Source organism: Canis lupus, chromosome 6, assembly GCF_003254725.2.
Source record: "Canis lupus dingo isolate Sandy chromosome 6, ASM325472v2, whole genome shotgun sequence".
In the NCBI taxonomy this organism is placed as follows: Eukaryota; Metazoa; Chordata; class Mammalia; order Carnivora; family Canidae; genus Canis; species Canis lupus.
The window spans coordinates 5,374,636-5,402,547 of NC_064248.1; the positions used below are offsets into that span (position 1 = coordinate 5,374,636).

The window sequence follows — 27,912 nt, forward strand, 5'->3', positions numbered from 1 at the left end:
ATGACAAATCATTTTCAATCTGTCAAGTTTATGGAAAATTTTTGCTGTCAAGCTAAAGAACCGGCTCTGCACAGAGAAGTGGAAGTAGTGTGAGCCCAGAAGGGTCCCAGGGCCTCTCCCCCCAAATGCAACCTGGCTGGTTCCTGTGGCTTCAGGTCACAGCAAGGACTTCTGTTCAGTGACTGGTCCGCTTTTATTTTTATCTGTTTTTACAATTTTATTTATTCAGAGAGAACATGGGTTGGGGGAGAGCAGAGGGGGAGAGAATCCCACGCAGACTTCATGCTCACCGAGGGGCTTGATCCCACGACCCCAAGATCAGGACCTGAGCCAAAAGCAAGATTCAAGACGCTTCGCCAACTGAGCCACCCAGGTGCCCCCTATAGATTTTAAGTAATCCCTGCACCCAATGTGGGACTTGAAACTGCAACCCCAAGATCAAGAGTGGCAACGCCCCAACCGTTGCACTCTAAACTGCAAAGCCCCCACACCGCCAACCCCTTCCTCTTCCCCTGCTTTGTCTCCACAGCCCACGTAACCATGTACCATATTCTCCATTTTGCTTGTGGGTTGTGTTGGAGTAGCTGGCCCGCAGGGGGCAGAGAGTGTTTGTTGAGCGAATGAATAAAAGGATGGGGTGCAGCCAGGGAGGGAGATCTCAGGTGGGTGACCGGATTACCAGTTACTCTTAGACTTCTATCATTTTCTCCCAACTGAACCACGGGAGGAGACTCTGTTCAGAAAAATTGTTGTCAAGCAGGATTGTCTTCTGAAGTATTTGTCACTGGCTTCTAGTTGCCTCTTTATCAAAAGCCTTGTTTTTGCAAGCAAATCTCTAAATGATCAAGTAAGATAAAAAAAAAAAGTACTCTCGAGTGCTTAAAAATAAAAAGGCAGAAAATAGACTTTATTCCAAAAGAGATTTTTAAAAGATGTTTTTAAATGAAAGGCCAAGTTTATGTTACTACCTCACATGTTTTCCACAATGTTTGAATCCCTCCTCCAAGGCTGGCCCTCCAGCCAAGCTTCCGCGGGGGGTGCTCAGTCACGAGAGGCTGGCCTCGCTCTAACTCCTGCGGGGGCCTGAAGCCCGGCTCCCGCAGCCGCGCCGGGGCTCGCCCCGCTGCCCACGCAGCCCACGCAGCCGCCCGCACTCCCACCCTGAGCTCTGCCGTGCTGGGGGCCTACAGACGCCCTCCCGGCCACTCGATTCTGAGGCCACCTTTAAGATCAAACAAAATGGCCAGGCTTCCCTCAGAGTAGCTTCCAGAGTCCGATGGGCCACGGGGAGCCGTCACACGGTCCTGGAAGGGCCGAGACGTGCGGAGGTTCCTCGTTCTGCTGGGGCCACACAGCCCAGGACTCCTGTCACTGGTGCCAGGCCTGACAAGGACAGCCAGCCATCCTGCGATGAAAACGGCGGGTCTCACCCTCGGCTAGAGGGGCCTGAGTCCCCGGACCTGCAGCATCTTCCTGCTCAGGGCATGGCAGAGAGCATCTTGCTTCACCAAGGGCGGGGAGCCCCTGCAGGGGCCTCTGCTGAGCAGCCCCGGTGGTTCTGAGGCCGGGTTCCGGGCTCCCGCGGGCTGGGCGAGGCTTCAGACAAATGACTTGGCCAGAGTCACCATGTGGTCCACACCACACGCCACATCCACAGGCTCCCCAGGCATCGTCACCTGCAAAACGAGACCCAGCACACGGTGAGGGCGCACGGCTTGGAGGAGGCCCAGCCCAGGCCTGACCCTGTTCCGCCTCCTGGGAGGGTCAAGTCACCTCGGCTCCCCCCACGGAAACGGGGGTGCTTCCACGTGGCTGGCAGATCTGTTTGGGTGGACCGGGCACTCCAGCGTCCCACCCAGCCAATGGCAGACATCACTGCTAGAACTTGCACGTCCCACAGACGCTACTCCCTGCTGAGCACAACTCTGCCAGAGGTCAACACCTGCTCCCAAGCCAGGGGCAGTGGCCTTTCCTAGGGGTCACCACCATGGCTCCCTGGAACGGCTCACGAACCCCTGCTCCCTGCAACCAGGGCCTGTGGGAACGAGGCCCCGGCCAGCATCTTCAGCTACGGCAGCCATTGGCCTCAGCTCTGGGTCGGCTGCTTCCCAGACACCGTGCTCCCTTGAGGAGGGAGCCCCACTGTCGCTGAGGGGGCCACAGGCCACGCTGGCAGTCCTACCCAGGCTCCCCACCCACGCTGCCACCATTTCACCACAGGAGAGGCCAACCCGCGAGGTGACACGCAGCCCTCAGCCGACGTGGAAGCTCCGGCCCGCCGGCCTTGTAAAGGACTTTCACTGGTGTCCAGGCTGCCCCTGGAAACGGCCACTCCATCCCACTCCGGCTGTGCCAACACTCAAGGATGTCCACGTCCCCAGAGCCAAACCAGTTCTCAGAAGGGAGGCACTTTCCCTTCTTCTTCTAATACTATTATTATCATTACTTTCAGTAGGCAAGACTCTCTCATGGCTACATCATAAAATGACATTCAGCACAAAAGAATTAAAAGGCATTAAATCCCTTTTCTTTTTCCTGATTTTATTCTTAAGTAAGATCTACAGCCAACATGGGGCTCGAACTCACAACCCGAGATCAAGAATCTCATGCTCTGCCGACTGAGCCGGCCGGGCTCCCCTATATTAACCTTTAATCCCAGCCTGTCAGCACCTGTCCCCTTATTCCCTCCTTCCCTCTGAACTGGAAACCACTCTTAGCCAGTTTCCACTATCCTTCCAGAGGTGCCCAATGCAAAAGCAGCAAACGTGAGAAGAGTGTTTTTAGGTGGCAACTTGCGAGTCAGGGCTGTTGCGCTGCGTGGTCGGCAGACCCCTGCCCGGTGCTGCTGTTCCGCCCCAGCAGGTCTGGGTTCTGCCTCCCTCCCCCGCTCCCCCGGGGGCAGTGCTCTGCTGGGCAGCAGGACAGCTGGAAGGGGGATCTGTGGCAGCCGGTGGAGTTTGCCGAGCTAAGGGGGGGAGGCCTCATCCAGATGGCCTGGCCTGAAAGCCCCGGACGGCAGCACTGACCCGAGCCTGGGACCTTCGGTGCGGGGAGACGAGTCCATTAAGGGCTCCTGGATGGCAGGCAAATGGATGCTAGTGACCAAGCCATGCGGCCTGCCCCTCCCTCCCTAAACAAACGTCTTTAGCGACACCGATACAGAGATCACTGAACAAACAAGCAGCAGTGCCCCCGCTCATCGTGAAGGTGCAGAAAGCGTTCCAGGCTGACCACAGGAGCAGAAGAGAACACGCTGCCTCCGTGCTGACTGGGCCCAGGTGAGCTCCTAGCAACCTCGCGGGGCCACCAGAGCGCGTTACACTGACCCTCCCCAGGCAGCGCGCCCCGCTCCCCACTCATCCGTACCCACACTGCTGCACTTGAGCTACCTTGTCCTTGTCCCCGGGGGCTCTGCCCATTAGAGCCCCAAGCAGAGTAACCACCTGGCCCTGCTGTGCTTTGCCGTGCTCACAGGGAGGATGGTGGCTGGGGCTGGCCTCTGAGCCCCTGGGGGTGCTCCCCCTGGCAGGCAGGGTCTTCGGCCTCTCACCATCTCTGGAGTCCAAGACAATGTGCTGGATGTGCCCTCGTGGAGGTTAAACGGAGCATTTCTCCTAAACCAATTTACACTATGTTACTGCAAAGAGAAACCATTCCAAAAACTGAACCACGTCTGGCCTGAAGGACTTTTACAAACTCTGACCAGTGTGAGCAGAATTTGTTCAGGGATGTCCCTCCTCATGACAACGCCCATGGCACAAAGGCAGGGGACCCAGAAGGAACGCAGAATCAGTGCCCCTGGCCGCTCCTCGATATGGCCGCATCTGTAGCTTCCTTTGTGGCACCAAGAGACCCATTGCCCCCGATACTTCACCTGGGACCCAGGGCTGTGTGGGAAGAGGCCCGGCAGCCAGAGGGTCTGCAGCCTGGGCACCGCATAGTCTGCACCTGGAGCCGAGAGTTCGGGTCTCAGCCCCGCCCACTGCATGGCCCTGAAACGGTGCAGCCCTTTCCATTTGCGGAGCCACAGGCTGGGGGACAGGGGCCTCTGGAGGCTGTCCTGAGGACGAGAGCAAGGCACCCGGCACAGCCGACGGCTCTGCTGACTCCTCAGATGGGTGGAGGTATCTAGAAAGAGCGCATTTCTGAGTGGGTGATGTTCCGGGAAGGCCATGCAAACACTTGCCCCATGCCCGCACCGCAGTGCCACCGGGTAGACCAGAGGGTCCTGTATAAACCTGGGCAGTATGTCCCCGCCTCTCCCCACTGCTGGGGACCTGGTTGTTCAGCTCCGGACCCTCGCAGAGGAGGGTACCACAGTGAGGTCTCAAAGTCAGACACATGTGAGTCTGACTCTGGGCCCTGCTTCTTACTGGGTGAGTGGCCTCGAGGACTCGCTGACCGTCTCTGAGCTCTGAGTGTCAGTGTGCAGCAGGAAAACCTCCAGAAAAGCTTCTAGAAGGACGGGTTTGAGTCCAGTGGCACATGTTCCCTGGGCCTACATACTGTCAGAGCAGCCTGGGCTCTGTGCATCTGAGAATGACAAGTTAGTGCTATTGTAGGAGCTACACATAAGGCTGGTTCCTGCCACTGCCATTCCCCAGAGCCCAGGCTGGAAGGTCCGGGCCCACAGAACGTGGGCAGGGCCAGGCCCCCAGCATCACCCCAGAAGGTGCTCTCCTTCACCAGTCCTCCCAACCCCAGAGGCATGTAGGGCTCAGCAAAAATGTTCCAGGGGGAGGACAGTGGTTTGGCAAGAAAGCAGCCATCAGGGGAACAGCCTGAGGTGTCCCCTCCCAGACAGCAGGGGTGCAGAGAGCAACGTTCCCAGAGGGCTGCTTGGTGAGTAAGAAGTCCATGGAGGAGGGCTCCCGTAAGCTGGCTCTGGCCCCAGTGGCAAGTGGCCTTGGCCTCGGGTGCCTGCTACTTCCAGCCCCACAACGGATACCAATGCCCGGCCATTTCGATGGGACAGTACAATCATGACTGATCTTCACTCTAGTCTGGGGGAAAGGGAGGCAGGTGGGGAGCCCCCCACACCCCTCACAGTGGTCACTCATCCAAAACTTGGCCACTGGGCCGCTTGCTCAGCTTCCCCTCGGCGAGAAGTGAGGGGCTACCACAAAAGTGGGACCTCCACGTTGTCAACGCTCACAGTCCTTGCTCTGCCCCCCAGCATCCACCGAGCAGCTGTTCCTCACCCCTTAAAGGGGACCCCAGGCCCAGGATACAAGCGGACGAGCACCAACCAGCCTACACACAGCTCTGATACACATCTCTTCCAACAAATACAAAGCCTCCATTCTGACCTGTTTTCTTAAGCAGCAGCGCCTCCAGCTCCTCCAAAGGGGTCGGAGCCTGCTGAGGTCACAGGGAACCAAGAGAGTCCGCAGCCAAGGGAAACAGCCCCCAAAACACTGAAGTGCCTCCAAACATTTTGCAGTGGGTTTTTCACAGACAAATCCTTATTTTATTCCAAATAGACGCTGCTTTTGCATGTTCACGTAAGGTTTTTAAAAAATGCTTTATGTAATTTTGAAATATTAAAATACAACCTTCAAGGAAGATACCTAAACATGTGCATATACACATTTGTGCATACACACATGCACGCACCTCTCTACACAGAGACAGTTTCTAGAAGGAAACATAAGAAAGTACCAGTAGGGGCACCTGGGTGGCTCAGTGGTTGAGCGCCTGCCTTCGGCTCAGGGTGTGATCCCAGGGTCCTGGGATCGGGTCCCACATTGGGCTCCCTACAGGGAGCCTGCTTCTCCCTCTGCCTGTATCTCTGCCTCTCATTTTGTGTCTCTCATGAATAAACAAATAAAATTAAAAAAAAAAAAAAGTATTGGGACACCTGGGTGGCCCATGGGTTGCACCTCTGCCTTTGGCTCAGAGTGTGATCCTAAGCCTGGAGTCCCGAGATCGAGTCCTGCATCAGGCTCCCTGTGAGGCACTTGCTTCTTCCTCTGTCTGTGTCTCTGCCTCTCAGTGTCTCTCATGAATAAATAAATAAAATCTTTATTTTTTTTTAATCAGTATCTGGGACAAGAGATGTGAGACTTATTTTTTGTAACACAGTTTGCACTATGTACACATGTGCCGTTTTCAGAAATGTGAGTAGTTCTTTTTTTTCTTTTAGGAGGACTTAGTAAACAACACTAAGATAAACTACAATTTAGGAAAGAACCTTTTCCCCCTTTAATTTTGAAATGAGCCTTTTTTGTATAATTGCATCCTCCCCCTCAGGAAAGCTTTTATTTATTTATTTATTTTTACTTTGGTGGCTGTGGTATGGCACTCTAAATATTAAACATCCTGCTTGCTTTTAAATTCGCTGTAAAACATTCCTCCACAGGGGCCTCTGTAAACAGGTCCTGGCACACCAACTTTGTCATTTCAGATCTCTCTGTCTTGGGGCCTCATGGCCCCCAGCCTGCACTCTGCTCCTCTGAGGTGCTGGCATGCCTCTGTTTTCCTGCTCCACGTGTCCATGGACAGCCTCTGATGAAGCTTCTTCCAGGGCACTGAGGGACTGGGACCCTCGGCCTGGCTGCTCTTTCCTCCAGCAGGCTGCTCACTCATCAGGCCTTGGGACAGAGCTCAGGGCAATGAGCCGTATAGCCTGAGACACTGGTGCCAGGAACTGTCTCTGGCTCCTCAGCATGACAGGACCTCACCTGAAGCTGCGGGGAAGAAGAGGGGGCAGCCGAGACCTGAGAGAGGGAGCTGTTCCCAGGGCCCTGGCACTGGCCCAGCTGCACACTGGGGGAGCCTCAAGCCATGGGTGTGCCCTCATGCCCACCCTGCGCAGGCTTACCCTCCATGGGAAATACTGGTCTTCTAGGCGACCAATGCCAAGGCACCCTCGGATGTTCTTGCCCCACACAAACAGCTCTCCTTTGCCTGCAAAGAAAAGAAAAAGGTAGTTTGGTTGAGGCTAGGCCAAGAGCGAGTCTCCGGGAGGGTCATGAGAACAGGCTTTCTAGAACCAGGGACAAACAGGGCCCAACATAAGTTTCAATTTCTAGGGACACCTGGGTGGCTCAGTGACTGAGCATCTGCCTTCAGCACAGGTGTGATCCCGGGGTCCTGTGATCAAGTCCCACATCAGGCTCCCCACAGGGAGCCTGCTTCTCCCTCTGCCTATGTCTCTGCTTCTTTCTGTGTCTCTCATGAATAAACACATTTTTAAAATCTTAAAAAAAAAAAGTTTCAATTCCTACCAGGCATTAGTGGTTTCCTTTGAATGGAAAAGTATACCATTCCCATACCAAAACACAGCCAAGCCCAGATGCACGCTGCATCCGTCACACTGGGGACTGGCATATGTGTGGAGCTCTGGGGCCAGGCAGCTCCTGCACACAGCCTGCTCTGCGTACCCCTTATGCACACCCCCTCCTCAAATCCTGAGAGCTGAGCCCCCTTGAACCTGGGTCATGCCCTGACAGAGTGAGACACAGGACGATCCGTCATTCCTTGTCCAGGTTTCCGTATCTCGGGACCATTTGGTCAAGAGACACATGGTGACCAGCACCACTGTGTGCTAGAAGCTGGGACAGGGCAGTGACTGAACATGCACAGTTCCTGTCCTCACAGGGCTGCAGCTAGCCGAAGAGTAAGACCTAAACAAATGAGCAAGCCTCACCGTAAAAATGAGTGTTTTCAAATTGTAAAAAGTGCCATGAAGGAGAAAGATAGCCCGGGTGCCGTAGACAACAGCATGACAGAACCTAGGGGGTCCCTGGGAACACCAACCTGCAGGATGGACCCCCCAGCCCTGGCAGGGCACCTCCCACAGCCCAGACTTCACCACAGATTTCCATCCACACCAGCATGGGGCGCTCCTTGGCACAGAGGCCCCATTTCTAGCAGAAGGCTTTAGTCATGGAGAAGAGAAGAAAAGCCAGGAGTACAATAATATGGGCTGTTAATTAAACAAGGAATCCTCTTGTTACAAGCTGTTGAAGTCCTCTGATCTCACAGCCTCTTTGGTCCTCCACCCTCAAATTTTATGTGTTCAACAGAACAATTCAGTCTGGCTCCCCTCAATGTTAGCAGACCACAGGGTAAACCAACCAACACCAACCCCCAGCTGGCCAGATGCAAATGCTAGCCCCACAGATGGGCCAGAAGCCGAAGCTCTGATGCTCCACCTACTAAGGGACAGTGACCGGCATGGGGAGGGTGGCCACTGGGTCTTAGGGAAAATCTAGACAGGGAATTCACTTCAACATGACCCACAACGGCCACACGACCTGACAGCAAACAGAAAACAGTCCACCCTCATTGAACACTCTGCATGGATTTCCAAGCAAATGACTGTGCACATAGTTTAAGCCTGGAGATGTCTTAGAAAACACATCTTTGGCAGCTCGGGTGGCCCAGCGGTTTGGCGCCACCTTCAGTCCAGGACATGATCCTGGAGACCCGGGATCGAGTCCCACGTCGGGCTCCCTGCATGAAGCCTGCTTCTCCCTCTGCCTGTGACTCTGCCTCTCTCTCTCTTTCTCTCTCTCTCTCTGTCTCTCATGAGTAAATACATAAAATCTTTAAAAGAAAATAAAAAAAGAAACAGAAAATACATCTTTGTTACCTCTAGAATCCGGCCACACGGATTCTTCTTGGCTCAAGCAAAGTGGTTTAAAAAGACTCCTGTGACTCTGGACGACCCAAACTCACCATCCCAGGCCAGATGTTTCCTTTCCATAAGACAAAAAGATTTTCTAATCGCAAGGAAACCGCGAATTTACTTGAGGATCACGTGAAATTAATTTAGTGCAGTCTGACTATCCAGGTCAGCTGGAGAGCCAAACTGAACCAATGACACTCACTTGGGGGGTGGTGGGGGTCTGTTTCTCCAAAGCCATGATGGAGAAAAGCACACCAGCTAGAGGTCCACCAAGTCACGGGACATTTTACGACTTTGTAATTTGGCAAACCTTTGCAAAAAGCTCCATCTGGGCCCCACCTCAGATCCCTCTGGAGGACTCAGGCAGACTAGCCTCCATGAAACCACAGGACGGGCTTCCAGACCTGCCTCTAGCCACCACACACATCCACCTCCTGGTTACCCACCGTGGATTCGCCAGACCTCTGCTGGCTTCCGCCAGCCCGCCATGCTTGACGGTCCCCACTCCTACCACCAACTGGCGTCCTCTGGAGAAAACCTCCTTTAATGTTATCCTGACCACGAACCCAATGAACCAAAAACACACAACTCCGGGATGATGAGAAGGCACACATCATCCTACCTCAAGCCAAGCAACTTGTGGCTTAGCCCCACTCTTGAATTATCCACACAGAGAAGGGAGAGCACAGCATGGGGCTGCCAGCTAAGCTCGGCTCAGCTCTGCCAGCCTCCGGAGCTGCACTGGTCACTTACTGGTCAGGGCAGCAAAGTGGCTGAGACCACACCAAATATGAGAAACGTGGACTCCCGGGTTGAACTCCGTCAGGCCAAAGAGAGTGGGTGGGATCACCTCTGGAAATGCAGTTTCCACAAGGTTTGGGCCTTTCCCAAGAATCCCGTAGCCCCAGACGAAAACATGTCCTTCTCCTGCATGACAGCAAACACGGCGGTCAGTGGGTCAAACCCAGTGCAGCCCGCCCTCACTGGAAATCCTGACTGCACCACCAACATGCCTTATCTCCACATAGATGGTTTTTTTGTTGTTGTTTTTTCCCCCTCTTGCTTGGCAAGAACATAGGGACGGAGATCTAAAATAATGTTTCTTCCCTCCTCTTTCCAATTCTTGCTGGTGATGGGTGTCTAGCCAGCTCCCAATCTCAGGACACAAACTTCCCACAGCTGGAGGGTAACCAGGATGGGTCCAGGTCATCATCCCCCAGAGGCCCGGGGAGTACAGGAGAGGCCAGAAGGGAGGTTTTTCCTACACGGATGTTCTTTCTTTCACACTGATCAGGAGAGCCAGTCAAGTACACAACCAGCCTCTGGCCAGATTCCTAAAAGTCTCGGAAACGATTATTTTGGTCATAGAAGGTTTTATGCTCCTCAGCGGTGCCAGACATTTAATCCCAGGGGCAAGGGCCTCAGTATCCAGACCCTACGGCTCTTCTCTCTATATTTTGTTTCCTGGCACAGCCTCCCTGGGGAAGGCAGGGCTGACTCTCTGGTCCAGGCTAAGGGAAACAGAGGAAGGAGCTGGTTCTCTACTCCGGAGGTCTGCTATTATTCAGACGTGAGAATGACCAAGTTCTGTTTATTCGTCTACTTTGGAATCATGGCTAGTATCCTTCTGTCAAGGTCACCCTCACCGTCTATGCAGAGTCCAGTCTAACTAGGTCTTCCCACAGCCACCCCCCCTTTCCCTCCCTCAGGATGGGGTCCCCAGCCATGAGTCCAGGGGACACTGAGCCGGCCCACGTCGGACCCACCTACAGCTTCCCACTCAGATGCCCGCAGGAGGGTCTCACCATTTAACACAGCACAGCCTGTACCGCCACACGCGGCCTGCTTCACCTTCCCCACTCCTGAGAAGGGTAGGCACCGAGGGACATTCACCTGAATCAAAACCAGAGCCGCAGTTAGAAGACAAGCCAGTGAGAAGTCGGAAATGGTCGGTCTTATGTACAAAGCAGATCAAGTCCCAGGTCATTGGTTCAATCTACAAGTACCTCCTGAACGCCCAAGATAGGCTAAACATCTAACCAGGTACTGGGAATACAACAGGGAAGGGTAACCTGATCCCTCTCTTAAGCGGGGTCTAGTGTTAGAGGTAAGGGGCCCGCCAAAATTCACACAAAAGTAATCTGGGCCGAGTGTAATGAAGGAGAGTCCAGGGTCTCTGAGAATGAATGTCGCGCAACCTGGTTTAGTTTGCAGGGAGGAGCGTCAGGGAAAGACCCCGAAGGTTTCATTTTATCCTGGGGCCTGGAGGATAAGCAGGGATAACCAGGCAAGGGGAGAGGGGCCAGTCCAAGGAGCGGAGCTGGCACATACACAGGGAACGGGGCAGGCAGGACACCTTCAGGGGTCTGAACAAGGTCAGAGAGGATGAGGCAGAGGGATGAGGGGGGATACAGAGACCAGACATGCAGGACGTCGTAGGCCAGGAAAAGGAGTCAGTCCTTCCCCTGAGCACAGGTAGTAAGAGAGGAGGGGCATGATTTCCAGAGGTAATGTGATGGCTAGGACACAGTGGAGGACCGAGATGTGGGGGATACACAGGAGCTCACTGCACCCAGAGCCAGTCAAGTGGAAATGCCTAGGGATATAGACGTGCAGACCCTGAACAGTCTGGGTAGAGACCAGGAAGCCCGTACACGGCCTCTGCAGACGGAGGCCACATGGGTTGGGTGTAAGGACGGATGGGAAGGGGCCAGTGGAGAAGGGGACGTTGAGGCTATGGTGAAGAAGGCCCAGCAGATGGAGGAGGGCTTCTGAGGAGGGAGGAGATGTGCCCCAAGGCGCAGGGAGGAGAATCACATCTCTGGGGGGCAAGATGACATCCCCATGCTACAATAGGCAGTGGGCCTGGAATGGAGGGTGGAGGACTCCGAGTGGGGAAACTGAGGGCACCCTCATCTGATAGTAATATGGACCAGATCTGCTGCCAAGAATGAAAGACCTGAGGTGTCAAGGGTTTGGAGGATGAAGTGTGGCCAACTTAGCCTTCCAGTGGGATTTGGTCTTGGCACCTCTGAGGAGTAACCCTCTGGAAAGGCAGACTTTAAGTGCTTCAGTGACAGCCATGAATCTTTACAGATGCACTTTCAAATGGGGACAGCTGGAGGGTAACAGTCCCTAAGCTGACTTTTAAGGAATAAGGGGGCTCACGGATCCAGAAAACGTATGCCTGGAGGAGGCGAGGCCGTCAGACAGCGTCTTTACCTGACTGTGCTCTGGTCCAACGCCTTCAGCAAGCGCCAAGAAACGCTCTAGCACAGGGCCACTGCAGCCGCCCACAAGACAAGGCCATGTTGGGCTGCTTCTAAGACAGTCCCCATGATCCCCACCTCCCACCAGTCACACCCACATGGAGAATGCCAGTGAAAGCTAGGGGAGGTCACCGCCAAGATTAAATGATAAAAGGCTGGCTGCTGTCCTATGGGCACTTTCTCTTGCTTGCTCTTTGGCTTGCTCTGATGAAGCCAGGTGCCATGTTGGGAGCTGCCACAGGGAGAAGCAGGACCAGGAACCAAGGCAGGCTTGGCCAACAGTGAGGAACTGGGGCCCCGGTCCAACGATCCAGGAGGATCTGTGTCTTGCCAACCACCACCGGGGTGGTCCTGGAAGTGGAGCCTTCGGCTGCTGAACTCTAAGCCTTCAAGGGACCAGGGTCAGAAAACCCGGCGAAGTCACCCCTAGATTCCTGATCCACAGCAACTAAGAGAGAATAAATGTGTGTTGGTTTAAACCACTAAGTTTCGGGTCATTTGTTATGCAGTGGTAACAGTGCCACAAAACTGGATCTGTCCCCCACAGGGAGGCAGTGGGGAGATATTTTTCTCAGGACCTGGGAGCAACAGGAAGAACCACAGTTTTCCCTAACGACTGTGTTATGTTATAGAAACAATGAATCATTTAAATGGGCCTGTTTTCTTCTCTACTTTGGCTACTAGAAAGCTCAGAACCATACCTCTAACAGCTTCTAGCCACTGTGACGGACCACAGGGAATGCTTCTCCTCATCTTTTTCACTGACCTTTTTTCCCCTCAGGGCTGATCTCTTTATTAATACATATTTAGGGCAGCCCAGGTGGCTCAGCGGTTTGGCGCAGCCTTCAGCTTAGGGTGTAATCCTAGAGACCCGGGATCAAGTCCCATGTCAGGCTCCCTGCATGGAGCCTGCTTCTCCCTCTGCCTGTGTCTCTACCTTTCTCTCTCTCTCTCTCTCTCTCTCTCTCTCTCTCTGTGTCTCTCATGAATAAATAAATACAATCTTTAAAAAAAAAAAACATATTTAAGGGGCGCCTGGGAAGCTCAGTCAGTTAAGCAGCCAACTCTTGGTTTCGGCTCAGGTCATGATCTCAGGGTCCTGGGATGGAGCAAGCCCTGTATTGGACACTAAGCTCAGCAGGGAGTCTGCTTGAGATTCTCTCCCTCTGCCCTTCCAATTCATGCTCTCACTCCCTAAAATGAAGAAATAAATCTTTAAAAAATATATATACATGTACATGTATATGTATGTGTATATATATATGTGTGTGTGTGTGTGTATATATATATATTAAATGCTCTGTAAGTTGTCAGAAGTTTGATGGTATTAAGGAATAAAGTGTATTTTTTAAATAGCCCTTATCTTTTAAAGACACAATATGGAAACTTTAATGGATAAAATATGATAATCTGGGATTTACTACAAAATAACCCAGGGCAGGGGTGCCTGGGTGGCTCAATTGGTTGAGCGTCTGACTCTTGGTTTCAGCTCAGGTCATGATCTCAGGGTTGTGAGATTGAGCCCTGTGTCATGCTCCACATTCAGCACAGAGCCTGCTTAAGATTTTCTCACTCCCTCTTCTTCTGCCCCTCCATGAGCATGCTCTCTCTTAAAAAAAAAAAAATCCAGGAGAGAGAGGTAGATGGCAACAAAAACTGACCGTTAGGGGTAGGGATTGTTTTAGGGAGAGTGGGACATGGGGAGTAAAGAAAATTTTGTGGAATTGAACAGCTCCACAACCTACATAACCTGCATAACTACACTAACAACCACTAAATTCTACACTCAAAAATGGTGGATTATGTCTCTGGTTTTTTGGTTTTGTCTGTTTTTTTAAATGGACCACTAGTTGGTAATGGTTGAACACAAGTGAGAGATAGAGATTCATCATGCAGTGAACTCAACTTTTTGTTTTCATTTGCAATTCCCCTTAACTTTAAAATCATGCTGTGCTGTACTGATGGTGGCTCCCTTTGGTGAGAAGGTAGGGGCGGTGACCAGAGAGGCCACATGCAGTGACTTCTGAAGTATTGTGTGTCCTACTGGTTGGGTGGGTAGGTGGGGTACAGGTGTCCTCATGTCACACTGGTGATCTGCATGCTTTACTGGGCATATATGTCACACTGCAATAGAAAGCACATGGTGCCACCATGGGAACTACATAAACTGTCTCATACCTCATACCCCTTCTAGACTGAGACAGGGCACACAGGCACAGCCAGCAGACTGCTCTAAACCAGGACTATCACATCAAAGAGTTGATAATGATGGCTCTGGACCCCAGCTTTCTTTCCTGACTCCCATAAGATGGCCAAGAAGAGGCAGCCTTACAGGTGGTCAGGCCTGAGCAGCACTTCCTACACTACACTTTGCTGAAGAAGCTCTCATACATGCCCTTACCACTCTGTATTTCCAAAGCTCCCAGCCCGGGTGGTAAGTGACCTCGTACCTGCGTGGAGTCAGTGACGGAGGCCAGCTGCAGATACTCAGAGTTCCCCCAACCGAAGAGACCACCCTCAGCAGACACGGCCAGGCAGCAGTCACCATAGGTGGCCACCTGCACAACGTTCACTCCAGCCAGGTCTCCGCCCAGCTTGGTGGGCACGCTGGTGATATCGTAGTGACCTAGACCTGACATGGTGGCAAAGCGTTACTCCCAGTTATGGACTCCTGGAATAAATACTTAACACAGACTTACTATGTGCCAAGCACAATTTTCAACCCTTTACCAACATCATCTTGGAAATGCTAATCTAGGAGCAGCCCGGGTGGCTCAGCGGTTTAGCGCCCCCTTCAGCCCAGGGTGTGATCCTGGAGATCCGGGACTGAATCCCACGTTGGGCTCCCTGCATGGAGCCTGCTTCTCCCTCTGCCTGTGTCTCTGCCTCTCTCTCTGTGTCTCTCATGAATAAATAAATAAAATCTTAAAAAAAAAAAATGCTAATCTAGGGACGCCTGGGTGGCTCAGCAGTTAAGTGTCTGCCTTCCACTCAGGTCGTGATCTTGGAGTCCCCGGAATGAGTCCCGCAGCAGGTTCCCTGCATGGAGCCTGCTTCTCCCTCTGCCTATGTCTCTTGCCTCTCTCTCTGTGTCTCTCATGAATAAATAAATAAAATAAAATAAAATAAAAAGAAAGGAAATGCTAATCTGTTTCTCAGCTGCTCTACAACTTCCTTCTCCACCCTCTCTCAGAGGAGGATGAAACGGGAAGAATGATTTATTTGTAAGACCCCTGAGGCTTTCTAAGTCTGATTCAAGTTAGAAACCTATGCCAGATAGAACAGCCCTACAAAATAAGGCCAGTGGATCCTAGGAGAATACACACATAGAACACTGCAACAAGCAATCTCTAAAGCACCGCTGGACTTACCAGAAAATAAAGGCAATCTCCAAGAGCCCAACCCACCCCAGCCCCCTACATCACCTCCCAAAATAACAGTACACCAAAACTGGCATGGTGGCATGGCAGACGGTGAACAGAGGAAAAGGCAGGACTGGCCAGAGGATATCAGGACAAATGTCACCATTAGCACTGTGATGGAGAGTGAGCCCTGGGCAGCAGACCAAGGCAGAATGCACACCAGAGACTCTCGCTTTACACCGTGCTTCTATAAAGGGACCCAAAGCAACGTCCAACTGGCAGCACCCCTTAGCAACAGGCAGAAGCAAACCCGAATCCTCTCTGGAGGAAAGCGTCTCCAGTTTAGGCCCTTCGAACTTCCACAAGTTGGATTCAATGAAATATGAGCTCATGGTCAAAAGTTACTCAACACGTAAGGAAGGATACCCGTGAGTCAGAGAGTAAACTGAACCAACAAACAACCACTTGACAGTCTCAAGACTTCAGACCCTGATATTAGAATATACAAAACTTTAAAAAAATAACTCTGTAGGCAATGTTTAAAGAGATAAAAGCAGGAATAAGGGACTATTGAAAATGCCCAGGTAAATCTGAAAAGGAAGCAATAAGCAATGAAGAAAACAGTTAAAATTCAAAACTCAAACGGACAAAAGGTCAAGACAAACTCTGGGAGAAAACACATGCGGCACTAGAACTGCAAAGAATACAGGTACAAGGGACGCCTGAGTGGCTCAGTGGTTGAGCATCTGCCTTTGGCTCGGGGCGTGATCCTGGGGTTCTGGGATCAAGTCCCACATCGGACTCCCTGCCTGGAGCCTGCTTCTCCCTTTGCCTATGTCTCTGCCTCTCTCATGAATAAATAAAATCTTAAAAAAAAAATAATAATACAGGTACAAGATAAAAGAATCCTTAAAAATCAATAGGAAAAAAGACAAGTCAGCAAATGGGCAAAGAACAGAGTGTTTCAGAAAACAGAAAACAAGACTGGCCTGTAAATTTATAAAAAGATGGTGGTCACTCTCAAGCAGTTATTAGGAAAATGCAAATTCAAACCTTAGTAAGATACTATTTCCCACTCACGAGACAGGCAAAAGCTTTGAAGTGGACAATAGTAAGCCTTGGCCAGGCTGAGAACACCACCTTGCAGCCAGGGGACACTTGGTTGCAACAGTTTCGGAAAACAACCATTTGAATACAGGAGCATATTCTACAATCTCCTGCCACTCACAGCATCTTCATGAGAGCACTAACATGTTCTAACATGTGAACGGGAGACACAGTTGGCCAGAGAAACACTGCTAGACATATAACAGAAAGTTGTAAACCGTCCAAATATCGATTGATGGGAAACTGAATACATAGAGGTATATTCAGCGGTAGAATGTCGTACAGCTACAAGAATGAATGAACTGCACTCAACAAAGAAGGATACAAAATCAACACACAAAACGAACTGCATTTCAGGGGCGCCTGGTGGCCCAGTTGGTTGAGCATCCAACTCGTGACTTCAGCTCAGGTTTTGATCTCAGGGTCATGAGATTGAGCTCCACATTGGGCTCTGCACTCAGCAGCAAGTCTACTTGAGATTTACCTCTGCCTCTGCCTCTCCTTCCATGCTCTCTCGCTCTCTCTCAAATAAATCAATCTTTAAAAATAAAAAATAAATAAAAAACAGATCATAGATGTACAGGTTTACTTCTGGACTCCCCATTCTATTCTAATGGTCTGTCTATCCTGATGCCAGTACCACAATGTTTCAATTAGTTTAGCTTGCTATAAATTTTGAAATCAGAAAGTGCAAGTCCTCCAACTTTGTTTCCAAAATCTTTTGGCTATTTGTGGTCCCTGGCAATTCTATTAGAATTTCAGGATCAGTTTGTCCGTTTCTGCAAATAAGGCAGTTGACATTTTGATCAGGATTGCACTGAATTCGTAGATCAATTTGAAGAGTATTGACAACATATCATCTTTTGTGCATACTGTAATACACGTATAATAAGATTTAAAAAAGAAAAACTCAAACCGTGAAGGATTATGAAAGAAAGGAACAAGATCCTAAGATAGAATCTGCATGGGAGGAAGACAATCGTTTTAGGAAGGATGTCCAGGAAAGACTTCACAGAAGAGATGGCACCCAAGATGAGGCCTAAAGTATGAAAAGGAGAGCAGAGACAGGCATTCCAGGCAAGGATCAGCTTGTGCCAAGGCCCTGTGGCTGCAAGAGGAGGCATGCTCTAGGAACCACTGCAGGGGCCTGTGTGACTGGACACTAAGCCCGACAGGCAAGGGCAGGGAGGTGAGAAGTGTCACCTATGACAGCTCATTTCTGGAATGGCAACAGAAAACTGTTAACCATGGTTTTCTCCATCAAGTGGGACTAGCACTTTTAACCTCATTTCTGTGCTGTCAGGATGCATCTATCAACAATATTCTTATTTTTATAAAAAGCTGATCTTCAAAAATTACCAACAGCACAATTTTAAAAATAAAAAGAAGGGATCCCTGGGTGGCGCCGCGGTTTGGCGCCTGCCTTTGGCCCAGGGCGCGATCCTGGAGACCCGGGATCGAATCCCACATCAGGCTCCCGGTGCATGGAGCCTGCTTCTCCCTCTGCCTGTGTCTCTGCCTCTCTCTCTCTCTCTCTGTGACTATCATAAATAAATAAAAATTAAAAAAAAATAAAAAATAAAAAAAAATAAAAATAAAAATAAAAAGAAGAGTCAGCTTTACAGTACCAAAGAAATGAGCGTGAAAAAAAGTGGTACACTGATGAAATTAGCACACTTAAATTGACCATATTTGCTGCTAGAGAGGTTATGGCTACCGTAGTACTTGCATACATTGCTGAGGACAGTACAAACTGATAAAACTCTTAGAAAGCAAGTTAACAATATATTCTGAAAACACAAAAATATTCTAATCTTTTGACCCACTCCTGGACATTTATCCTAAGGCAACAATCCCAAAAAAGAAAAAGTGTACATATATGTGATAAATGTCATAATTTCTTCAATGACCAATGTGTGGTCGCCCTCCCATTCCTCCGCATGGCTCCAAAAAGTATACCTCCTGAGCAATAGGGTAATGATTAAGTAATTATTTGATAAATAATTATTAATTTACCTTATGGTAAATTAGCTTGATGCTGCATCATACAAATATTAAAAACCCAATTGTGAAATCTATACCAACAAAATTTAAAAGAGAAAACAAGCATATAAAATCACACCTATGTTATAATATAAAAGATGTATACATATGAACAAGAACCAGAAGAAAACGCAAAACAGCAAACAAAAGTGATGCACTGTGCTGGCAAGATTATGTAGGATCTACACAAAATTTAATTTTTTTTCAAAATTTTAATCTTAAATTTAAAGGCCTTCCCTTCAGACAAATATCAAAAAACAAAAGGATTAAATAAGCAAGGTTAATAAAGCTTATCCCTCATTTCTCCCACCCTTAATCACATTCTCCTCAAGAGTTAAAATCGAGTTCCCTTTAGATGGCATTTGTGTATCTGTTTGTTGAGGGGTGGCTGTAATCTTCTACCCAACCCTGGACGGGTTGGTGGCCATGGGAGGAGGGGTGAAGGGAATAAGGCGGGACAAACTAACTAGTGTGGTAAGAGAAGGAAGAGTCTAAGGAGGGTGGGGGCTAGTCCACAGGAGCGCTCCAGCTCACACCTCCCTAGGGCACCAACCCAGGGGTCAAAGGTCCCTCTACCTGTTTGCCCATCAGCACCCCAGCCACAAGAGTAGACTTCTCCTTTGTCCGTCAGGAACAAGCTATGGTCCTGGCCACAAACCACCTGTCAGACAGAGGTGAGGCTGATGAGGAGAAATCCTTGGAAACCCAGTGTCCTGGTCGATGGACCCAAAGCTCACCACATTCCCTACCACTCCCAAGCAGCAAGACAGCTGGGTCTAGGCAGCTGCCCCACATGGCCTCCACATCTTATTCTTGCCCAGTCCCCTCCTCCATCAGGCTTTCTCTTCCCCATTCCCCTCCTCTGCCTCTCTACTGGCAGCCAATCTTTGTCACTAGCTCACCATCTACCCTTCCAAGCTCTCAGGCTGCCCCCTCCTTCAGCCATAAAACCTTTCTGGCCCTGGTCTATCCAATATATGCCTCTGCCACCTCTCCCACGATGCCTTCTCTCCCTCCCATTCCACCCCTGAGAGACTTAACAATTCTCCTGTGCTTTCAGGGCCCTTCCTGTAAGCACCTGCTTATGCATTTAAGTATTTACTGTAAGTACTTCTACGTGCCAGGGTCAGCACCAGGGATGGAAATGAAATAGTGAGCAAGATATAGCCAGCCTGGGACACACACACATAGCTAGTTTACCCGGTCTCTCCCCCTTAGAGTATCATCCCTCAAACCTTATTAAACTCTGTACCACCATAACTTAGTGAGAACCAATACTCTCCTGACCTACAGTAGACAGGCAGTAATTTTTACAAAAATAGTGTATTAATTCAGATAACTGCCCTAACCAATGTGCCCTCACCGCCCCCACCTTTCACTCACCTTTCACTCCTGCAAAAGCACCCCTAGGGGCTGGATGAGTGGGGCTCTCAGCACTCGTCTCTTACCTGGACCACCTGTCCATCGAAGTCCTGCATTCTATTGACTTTGTGACTTTCACTGTGGGGGGGGCCGGGGAGGGGGTTTAGGGCATGGAGTGGAATTTGGGGAGAAGAAAGACATATGGTCATGGTAAGCACTGTGTGGTCCTGCCTCCACATGCACACAGTTACAGTTAGGGAAAGTCTCAAGGTCAAATATAAGGCAGAGGTAAGCCGAGGCAGGAGAGTAAAACAAAACAACTCTTAAAAAAAAAAAAAAAAAAAAAAAAACCTCTTTGGTAATTTTTTTTTAATAGGCTCCACGCCCAATGTGGGGCTCAAACTCACGACCCCAAGATCAAGAGTCACACGTTTTCCAGACTGGGCCAACCAGGTGCCCCCCACTTTGGTAATTTTAATATGCTGCCAGAGGTGAGAGTGGTATTTAGACCCAATTTGAGGAAGCAGAGGGGAGTTTTTTTAAAGACCAAAATAAATAAGGGGTTCCTAGCTGGCTCAGTGGGTACAGCAGGTGACTCTTGATCTTGGGGCCATGAGTTCAAGCCCCATGTTAAGGGTAGAGATTACTTAAAATCTTGAAGAAAAAAAAAAAAAAAGACTAAATAAGAATAAACAGAGAGGAATTTTTAAAGTTAATCCATTTGGTAAAATAAAAAACTAATTCAAAAGAAGTTCTATGCACCACAAGCAATGCCCGTCTGCCCTCCCTTCCACTGAGCTAATGCTCAGAGCTCAACCTGCAATGAAGCAATACCCTCCACAGCTTTCCAGTGACTTCTCACCACCCCACTCAAACATGGGGAAGCTAGCCACTTCCTGCTCAGTGGGTCTATCACTCAGTAACCACACGGGAAATGTTAAATGCTTAACACGATCTAGGGAAGTCCTTTGGGGAACTCACCTGTAAATTTCATTTTCGACCACATTTCTTCCACATTGCCCGTAAGCGTTGTTTCCCATGCTGAAGACTAAAGAAGAACACAACCAAGGAAATCAGTTCTGCAGGTTCTGGGGATCCCAGAGTGTGAGGACTGCAAGGGGCTCTCGGAAGTGGTCTTTAGTCCAACCACTCACCCTAAGCACTTCTGATTTCCTTCTCTCATCCCCTCAGCCTTTGCAAGCACACCCGCAGACATGCTGGGGGATCTGGCCACTTGACTGTCCCTTCTGCCTCTGCCTCTCCCTACCCCCCCCCCCCCCCCGCAGGCCCTCATTCCACCTCTCAGGAATTCAGCGCTCAGAGGCAAGCACCTCCTGGGGAGGGCCCCATCACCCCTACTCCCTGGATCTGTCACTAGAGCATGCCCTCCACACCAAACCTGGTCTTCAAAGAGTTCCTGAACACCACCTTTGCCTTTGCCCACAAAGCAAGCTTAGCCAGAAAATGAAATTGGAAACATTTAGTCAAGTTGGCCTTTGCCTAGAAATAATCGCTCCTCTAGAGAGAGTCCGTGTTATCTGGAATCTGGAAGCCCACCAGTTGAAGTGCTGGCAAACAGACTCCTTTTTTAGTACAACAGAAAAAGCTGTCTACACGCACAGCCCAGCTCAGCGACTTCACGGCAAAGCAAGTGGGAGGCCTTGCTAGGGTGGCCCGGTATGCACTGTCACATTTATAAATACTAGAGGTTTTCTAAGAATCACAGAGAGTGGAGAACATCAAAGAGCTGGCAGGATCTGTCCAATACGGTGATCTTGAACCATCCTACCAGTATGGTTCACTTATAACGAAACATATATAACGAGCATTTCCTGCTCGGGAAATGCCGGCATCCTCAACTAATTACATGTGGTTCCATTAAACGAAGCAGTTTAGACCCAAAGGCAAGAAAGTGGTTCCCCTACTCCCCCATGAACCTGGCAGAGGCCAACTCACCTCCTTCGCAGTCTGTCAGGATAAGAGAGTGGGCTCTGCCGCAGGAGACCTGCAGCACCCGTGTCTCCTGGGGTCTGTCTAGAGGCAGTGGGACAGGTGAGGGCTCCAGAACATACTCATAACCCCGGGCTGAAACAAGAGTGAACAGGTTCACAGTGCGTCATGCTGATGGAGAGCCACAGCACTCCTGACATTAGTCAGTTGGTAACTGAAGCTGGCATGCTTTACATAACTCTGTCCATTTCTATGTATGCCTAAACTGCTCCCAATAAAAGCTATAACAGAGGAACCCGGGTGGCTCAGTTTATTAAGCAGCTGCTTTTGGCTCGAGTCATGATCCCAGGGTCCAAGGGTCAAGCCCCACATAGGGCTCTCTGCTCAGTGGGGAGTCTGCTTCTCCCTCTCCCTCTACCCCTCTCACTGCTCACCCTATCAAATAAATAAAATAAAATCTTAAAAAAAAAAAAAGTATACAGGACGCCTGGGTGGCTCAGTGGTTTAGCGTCTGCATTCGGCTCAGGGTGTGATCCTGGAGTTAAGGGATCGAGTCCCACATCGGGCTCTCTGTGAGGAGCCTGCTTCTCCCTCTGCCTGTGTCTCTGCCTCTCTCTCTCTCTGTGTCTTTCATGAATAAATAAATAATCTTTAAGAAAATGATAATAAATGCAATGTGGAGTCTTACAACAGACTTTAGTGCTGACTTACAAAAGAATTTAAATATAAAATTAAGTGAAAGAAGGCAGAAAATACACACTGACCAAAACTGTACAAAAATGTATGCACATGAATGAGAGAACAAGAAAAAAAATGAAATGTTTATCCAGACAATACAGCCATCCCCCCTTATCCCTGTGGGATACATCCAAGATCCCCGTGGATGCCTGAAACTATGGATAGGACCAAACCCCATATGTACCATGTTTTTTCCTATGCATACATATCAATGATAAAGTTTAATTTATAAATCAGGCAAGGGGCCTGGGTGGCTTGGACCGTTAAGCATCCAACTCTTGATTTTGGGTCCGATCATGACCTCAGAGTCCTGAGATCAAGCCTCACATCGGGCTCCACTATCACTGCAGAGTTTGCTTAGGATTCTCTCTCCCTCCCCCTCTCCCTCTGCACATACTCTCTTTCTCTTTCAAATAAATAAATAAAAATTTTTTAAAAAATGTATACACCAGGCACAATAACAGGAACACCTTTACTTATCAGTAAAGGCTCTTTTGCCTAAAGATTCAGTGTTATTACCAAAGAAGCTGACAATCTAGTCCAGGGCAGCCCTGGTGGCGCAGCTGTTTAGTCCTGCTTGCAGCCTGGGGTGTGATCCTGGAGACCGGGGATCAAGTCCCACGTTGGGCTCCCTGCATGGAGCCTGCTTCTCCCTCTGTCTGTGTCTCTGCCTCTCTCTCTCTCTCCCTGTGTCTCTCATGAATAAATAAATAAAATCTTTAAAAAACAAAAACAAAAACACAACAGTCTAGTCCAGATAGTTTCAAATAACATCCATGTAAGACTCCATCTACTGTGTTGTGCCAGTCTGGTTTATGTCATCAATATTCTTGAAAACAAAAGGGAGCTCTCTCAGACCAATCACAGCACAGAGAAGCCAAGATGAGAACACTCACTTTTATCTTTGTGGCTCCTATGAAATCCAAGCTGGGAATCTTTGTTGAGCCCCATACCCCAAACTTTCGTCACATCTTTAGTTTTAGAAGAGAGCAATGTGAATCCATAGCCACAGGCAGCAGATGAAATCTGAAAAAGAATTCCAATAAAGCATGAACTGATTTGTGATATCAAGTTTTTTCCACAATAAATGACAGGTTGTTTGCTCAAAGAACATATAGTATTATATGTAGCTGTCAATTAACCGTCTGCCCTCAGGTTAGGTCATGATCTCAGAGTCCTGGGATTGAGCCCTGAGTCAGGCACCATACTCAATGGGGTGTTTACTCCTCCCTCTCTCTTTGCCCCTCCCTACCACTTGTGCACTCTCTAATAAAGAAAATCTTAAAAAAAAAAAAAAAACTGGACAAAATTGTAAAAAACAAAAACCTTTTCAGGGATCAAGAAATCAAAGGCAAATAAATTGAGAAATGTGGGATGCCTGGGTGGCTTAGCAGTTTAGTCCTGCCTTCGGCCCAGGGTGTCATCCTGGAGTCCCAGATCGAGTCCCACATCAGGCTATCTGCATGGAGCCTGCTTCTCCCTCTGCCTATGTCTCTGCCTCTCTCTGTCTCTGGGTCTCTCATGAATAAATAAATACAATCTTTAAAAAAGAATAATAGTAAAATAATGAATAAACAAATTGAGAAATGTTTATTTGTGAAAGACTGCTAGAACTTCAGGTAATAGGGGGGGTGCCTGGCTGGCTGAGTCAGAAAAGCATGCAACTCTTGATCTTGGTGTCATGAGCTTGCACACTACATTGAGTGTAGAGATTACTTGGAGAAAGAAAAAGAAGAAAGAAAGAAAGGAAAGAAAGGAAAGAAAGGAAAGAAAGGAAAGAAAGGAAAGAAAGGAAGGAAGGAAGGAAGGAAGGAAGGAAGGAAGGAAGGAGAAAGAAGAAAGAGAGAGAGAGAGAGAGAGAGAGAGAAAGAAAGAAAGAAAGAAAGAAAGAAAGAAAAAGAAAGAAAAGAAGTAAAGAAAAGAAAGAAAAGAAAAGAAAAGAAAAGGAAAGGAAAGAAAAGAAAAGAAAAGAAAAGAAAAGAAAAGAAAAGAAAAGAAAGAAAAGAAAAGAAAAGAAAAAAGAAAAGAAAGAAGAGAGACACATGGGTGGCTCAGCGGTTGAGCATCTGCCTTTGGCCCAGGGCGTGATCCTGGAGTCCCAGGATGGAGTCCCGCATCGGGCTCCCTGCACGGAGCCTGCTTCTCCCTCTGCCTGTGTCTCTGCTTCTTTCTCTCTGTGTCTCTCATGAAAAAATAAAGAAAGGAAAGAAAGAAAGAAAAGAAAAGAAAAGAGAAAAGAGAAAAGAGAAAAGAGGAAAGAAAGAAAGAAAGAAAGAAAGAAAGAAAGAAAGAAAGAAAGAAAGAAAAAAGAAAAGAAAGAAAAGAAGAAAAAGAAAGAGAGAGAGAGAGGAAGGAAGGAAGGAAGGAAGGAAGGAAGGAAGGAAGGAAGGAAGGAAGGAAGGAAACGAACTTCAGCAGCATCAAGAACTCCAGGTAACAAAAGAAGGAGGAAGCAGAGGAGGAGGAGGAGAACAACTTCAGGTAACAACAGAAGAAGAGGAGGAGGAAGATGAAAGAACTTCAGGTAACAACAGCAGGAATCTGCAGACTTCCCATCTGGGGTCCTCCGTCTACTCCAGCTCAATCAGCACACTAGTTTTAAAAGGGCAGGGTTGACCATGAAAACCATCAACTTTGTTGCCAGTAAGGACACACTCACTTTGGGGTAGAAAGTGAAAACTCATGCTCAGTAGTGAACCCAGTGAGAAACAAACAAGGAAAATTCACAACTTGGCCATCTGAGGTTACAATCCTGACCAGGGCAAGAGGAGAGGCAGACCAGTCAAAAGTGCAATGGAAAGATCTTAGAAGTGAAACTGCCACAGAAGGCTTTCCACACATCCACAGTTGACTGGGAAACTCTGCAAGTAAACGAGGGAAAGCTGAGGATCCAATCCCAAGTAAAGCTGAGGCAGACTTGAGAACAGCCTGATATTTGAATGTGGTCCCTGACCTATACACAGAATCAAAGGTAGAAGGTAGAAACCTTGAAGGCTTAAAGTGTCTGAGCACAATCTCTGCCCAAATCATTGGCTGACCACAAAGGTATACGCTAGGAAGCAACACTCAAGAAGCGAGGCTGAAAAGGAGGGGGCAGAGAGACAAATCAATAACTGGAACAAAGGTATCAGTAGCCATGCACAGCAGGGAAGACTGTATACTTGAAGTCCAAAAAGTTACTGAAAAAAAAAATAAATAAATAAAAGGGCGGGGGGTGCTTGGGTGGCTCTGTCACTTAAGTGGCTGCCTTCAGCACAGGTCATGATCCCAGAGTCCCGGGACCCAGCCCCACATAGAGCTCCCTGCTCAGCAAGGAGTCTGCTTCTCCCTCTACCATACCTCCCTGCCCGTGCTCTTTCTCTCCTCCCCTAAAATAAATAAAATCTTAAAAAGGGGGTGCGGGGGCAAAACAAAACCTCAAGGGAAGAATATCAGAATCCAAAGTTATTACAAAACATCACCAAAATGTCCAGTTTTCAACCAAAAAGTAGAAGACATGCAAAGACCTACACTGAAGGGACAAAAGCAGCCAAAAGAAACTGACACTAATGGGACCCGGACATTGGATTTATCAAAGACTTCAATAAACTGTTGTTCAAAGTATACTTTAAAACCATGTTAAAAATAAAATAAAATAAAATAAAATAAAATAAAATAAAACAAAACCCTGTTTAGGGATGCCTGGATGGCTCAGTGGTGAGCACCTGCCTTTGGCTCAGGTCGTGACCCCAGGGTCCTGGGATCAAGTCCCGCATTGGGCTCCTCATAGGGAGCCTGCTTCTCCCTCTGCCTCTCTGTGTCTCTTACGAATAAATAAAAGCTTTAAAAAAATAATAAAGAGCAAGATGGTTGATGTGATCCAACCATATCGATAATTATGTTAAAAGGACATGGACTGGGGACTCCCGGGTGGCTCTGAGATCAAGTCCTGCCCGAATCCGGCTCCCCACAGGGAGCCTGTTTCTGTCTCTGCCTATGTCTTTGCCTCTGCGTCTCTCATGAAAAAATAAAATCTTAAAAATAAAAAAATAAAAGAAATAAAAGGACATGGACTGGCATAAATAAAAAAATAAGAGAAATAAAAGGACATGGCATCAGTGAAAATGGAGCAACAAGCACACTGGAGAACGTCAGAATCCATTTTTTCAGAACCCTGGAAATTAGCCAAAGACTTAAAGCCATCTAGGGAATGTTTACTCAAGAAAAGCGGCTGCAGGAACAGCGAGCTTTGCAGCATCTCAACCTGACCCGTTCCGTCCTGAGAAGCTCGCAACGCGGCGCAAACCCGCAGTCCGGCAGCCCCTGAAGAGGCAGAAAGGGACCGCAGCAACTTCAAAGCTCCATTCCCAGGGCGTTCTCATCTGAGCCGCCTGGTGGGTCCCCGGGAGCCCCCATGCACAAGGCTCTCTTTATCTGAGCTGACCTAGATACCACCCAGTGCAAACAGCCTTTTCCCCCAGGGATGTTTGTCGAAGATCCTCGGCGGCTAATGAGGAACGCTGCGGCTGCCTCCGGTGGACGGTGGACGGTGGCGGAGAGGGGCTGGGGCAGGTAATGGGCCAACAGAAGGAGGCGGCCCAGGCGGCCCAGACGGCCCAGGCGGGAGGCAGCTCACAAGCCTCCAGCACACCTGGAGGGCACACTGCCCCGGGCTGGCCGCGAGCCGGCCTCCAAACCAAGCCTCTAGCCTCCGGGGTGGCTCGGCGGTCAGCGCCTGCCCTAGGCCCAGGGTGTGACCCCGGAGACCCGGGATCGAGACCCGCGTCGGGCTCCCGGCACGGAGCCTGCTTCTCCCTCTGCCTGTGTCTGTCGCTCATGAATAAATAAGTAAAATCTTAAAAAAAAAAAAAAAAAAAAGTCTATTCTGGAACCGCTTAGAAATTAGAGTGCGCCCTAACGCGCTCCCGCCGCGGCCCGCAGCCGCCGCAGGGTCCCCCTCCCCGGCGCCCGGCCACGCGGCGTCGCAGCGGCTCGCAGGGAGCCTCGCCCCGCCTGGGGGGCGGCGGCGGAGGCCGGGGGGCGCCGCGCAGCCCGCACCTTCTGGTCCAGCTCCAGGCGGTAGGGCACCGGCTGGATCCTGCGGGGCGGACGCGAGCCGGCGCGCCGCTCGGGCCCGGCGCGGGGCAGCACGAAGGTGGGCACGCCCAGCGCCCCCGAGAAGCTGAAGCCCCACACGAAGACGCGGTCGGCGCGGGCCGCCCGCTCGCCCACATACTGGAACACGGGCGCGTCCGCCTCGCGCCGGCTCCGCGAGCGCCCGGCCGCCGTCCCGTGCCCTCGCCCCGCTCTCAGCGCTGGGCCGGACCCCGGCCCGCTCAGCAGCCGGCCCAGCCGAGCCCCGGCCTCCAGCGCCGCCACCGCCATGCTGCGCCCCACGCCTCAGCGCCTCCCGGGCGCCGCCATCTTGGTGACCTCTGACCCCACAGCCCGGCGGAAGAGCCCGAGG

General features: G+C 49.8%; 1 protein-coding gene across 2 annotated transcripts; it reads right to left on the reverse strand.

Annotated features, from left to right (window-relative positions):
* Positions 1-879: 879 nt before the first annotated feature.
* Positions 880-27,876, reverse strand: RCC1L (RCC1 like). Of its 2 annotated transcripts, none has more exons than XM_025425758.3 (11): positions 27,504-27,872; positions 23,363-23,492; positions 21,735-21,863; positions 20,760-20,826; positions 19,865-19,916; positions 18,993-19,077; positions 14,355-14,536; positions 10,441-10,528; positions 9,389-9,562; positions 6,824-6,909; positions 880-1,676 (listed from the first exon to the last, which is right to left on the reverse strand). In XM_025425758.3, the coding sequence occupies exons 1-11, from the start codon at positions 27,828-27,830 to the stop codon at positions 1,599-1,601; spliced, it is 1,398 nt and encodes a 465-aa protein (XP_025281543.1). In that variant the 5' UTR covers positions 27,831-27,872; the 3' UTR covers positions 880-1,598. The 2 variants fall into 2 exon arrangements, with proteins under 2 accessions (XP_025281543.1, XP_025281542.3); XM_025425757.3 differs by lacking the exon at positions 880-1,676 and adding an exon at positions 6,204-6,689 and having other exon boundaries at positions 27,504-27,876.
* Positions 27,877-27,912: the final 36 nt, after the last annotated feature.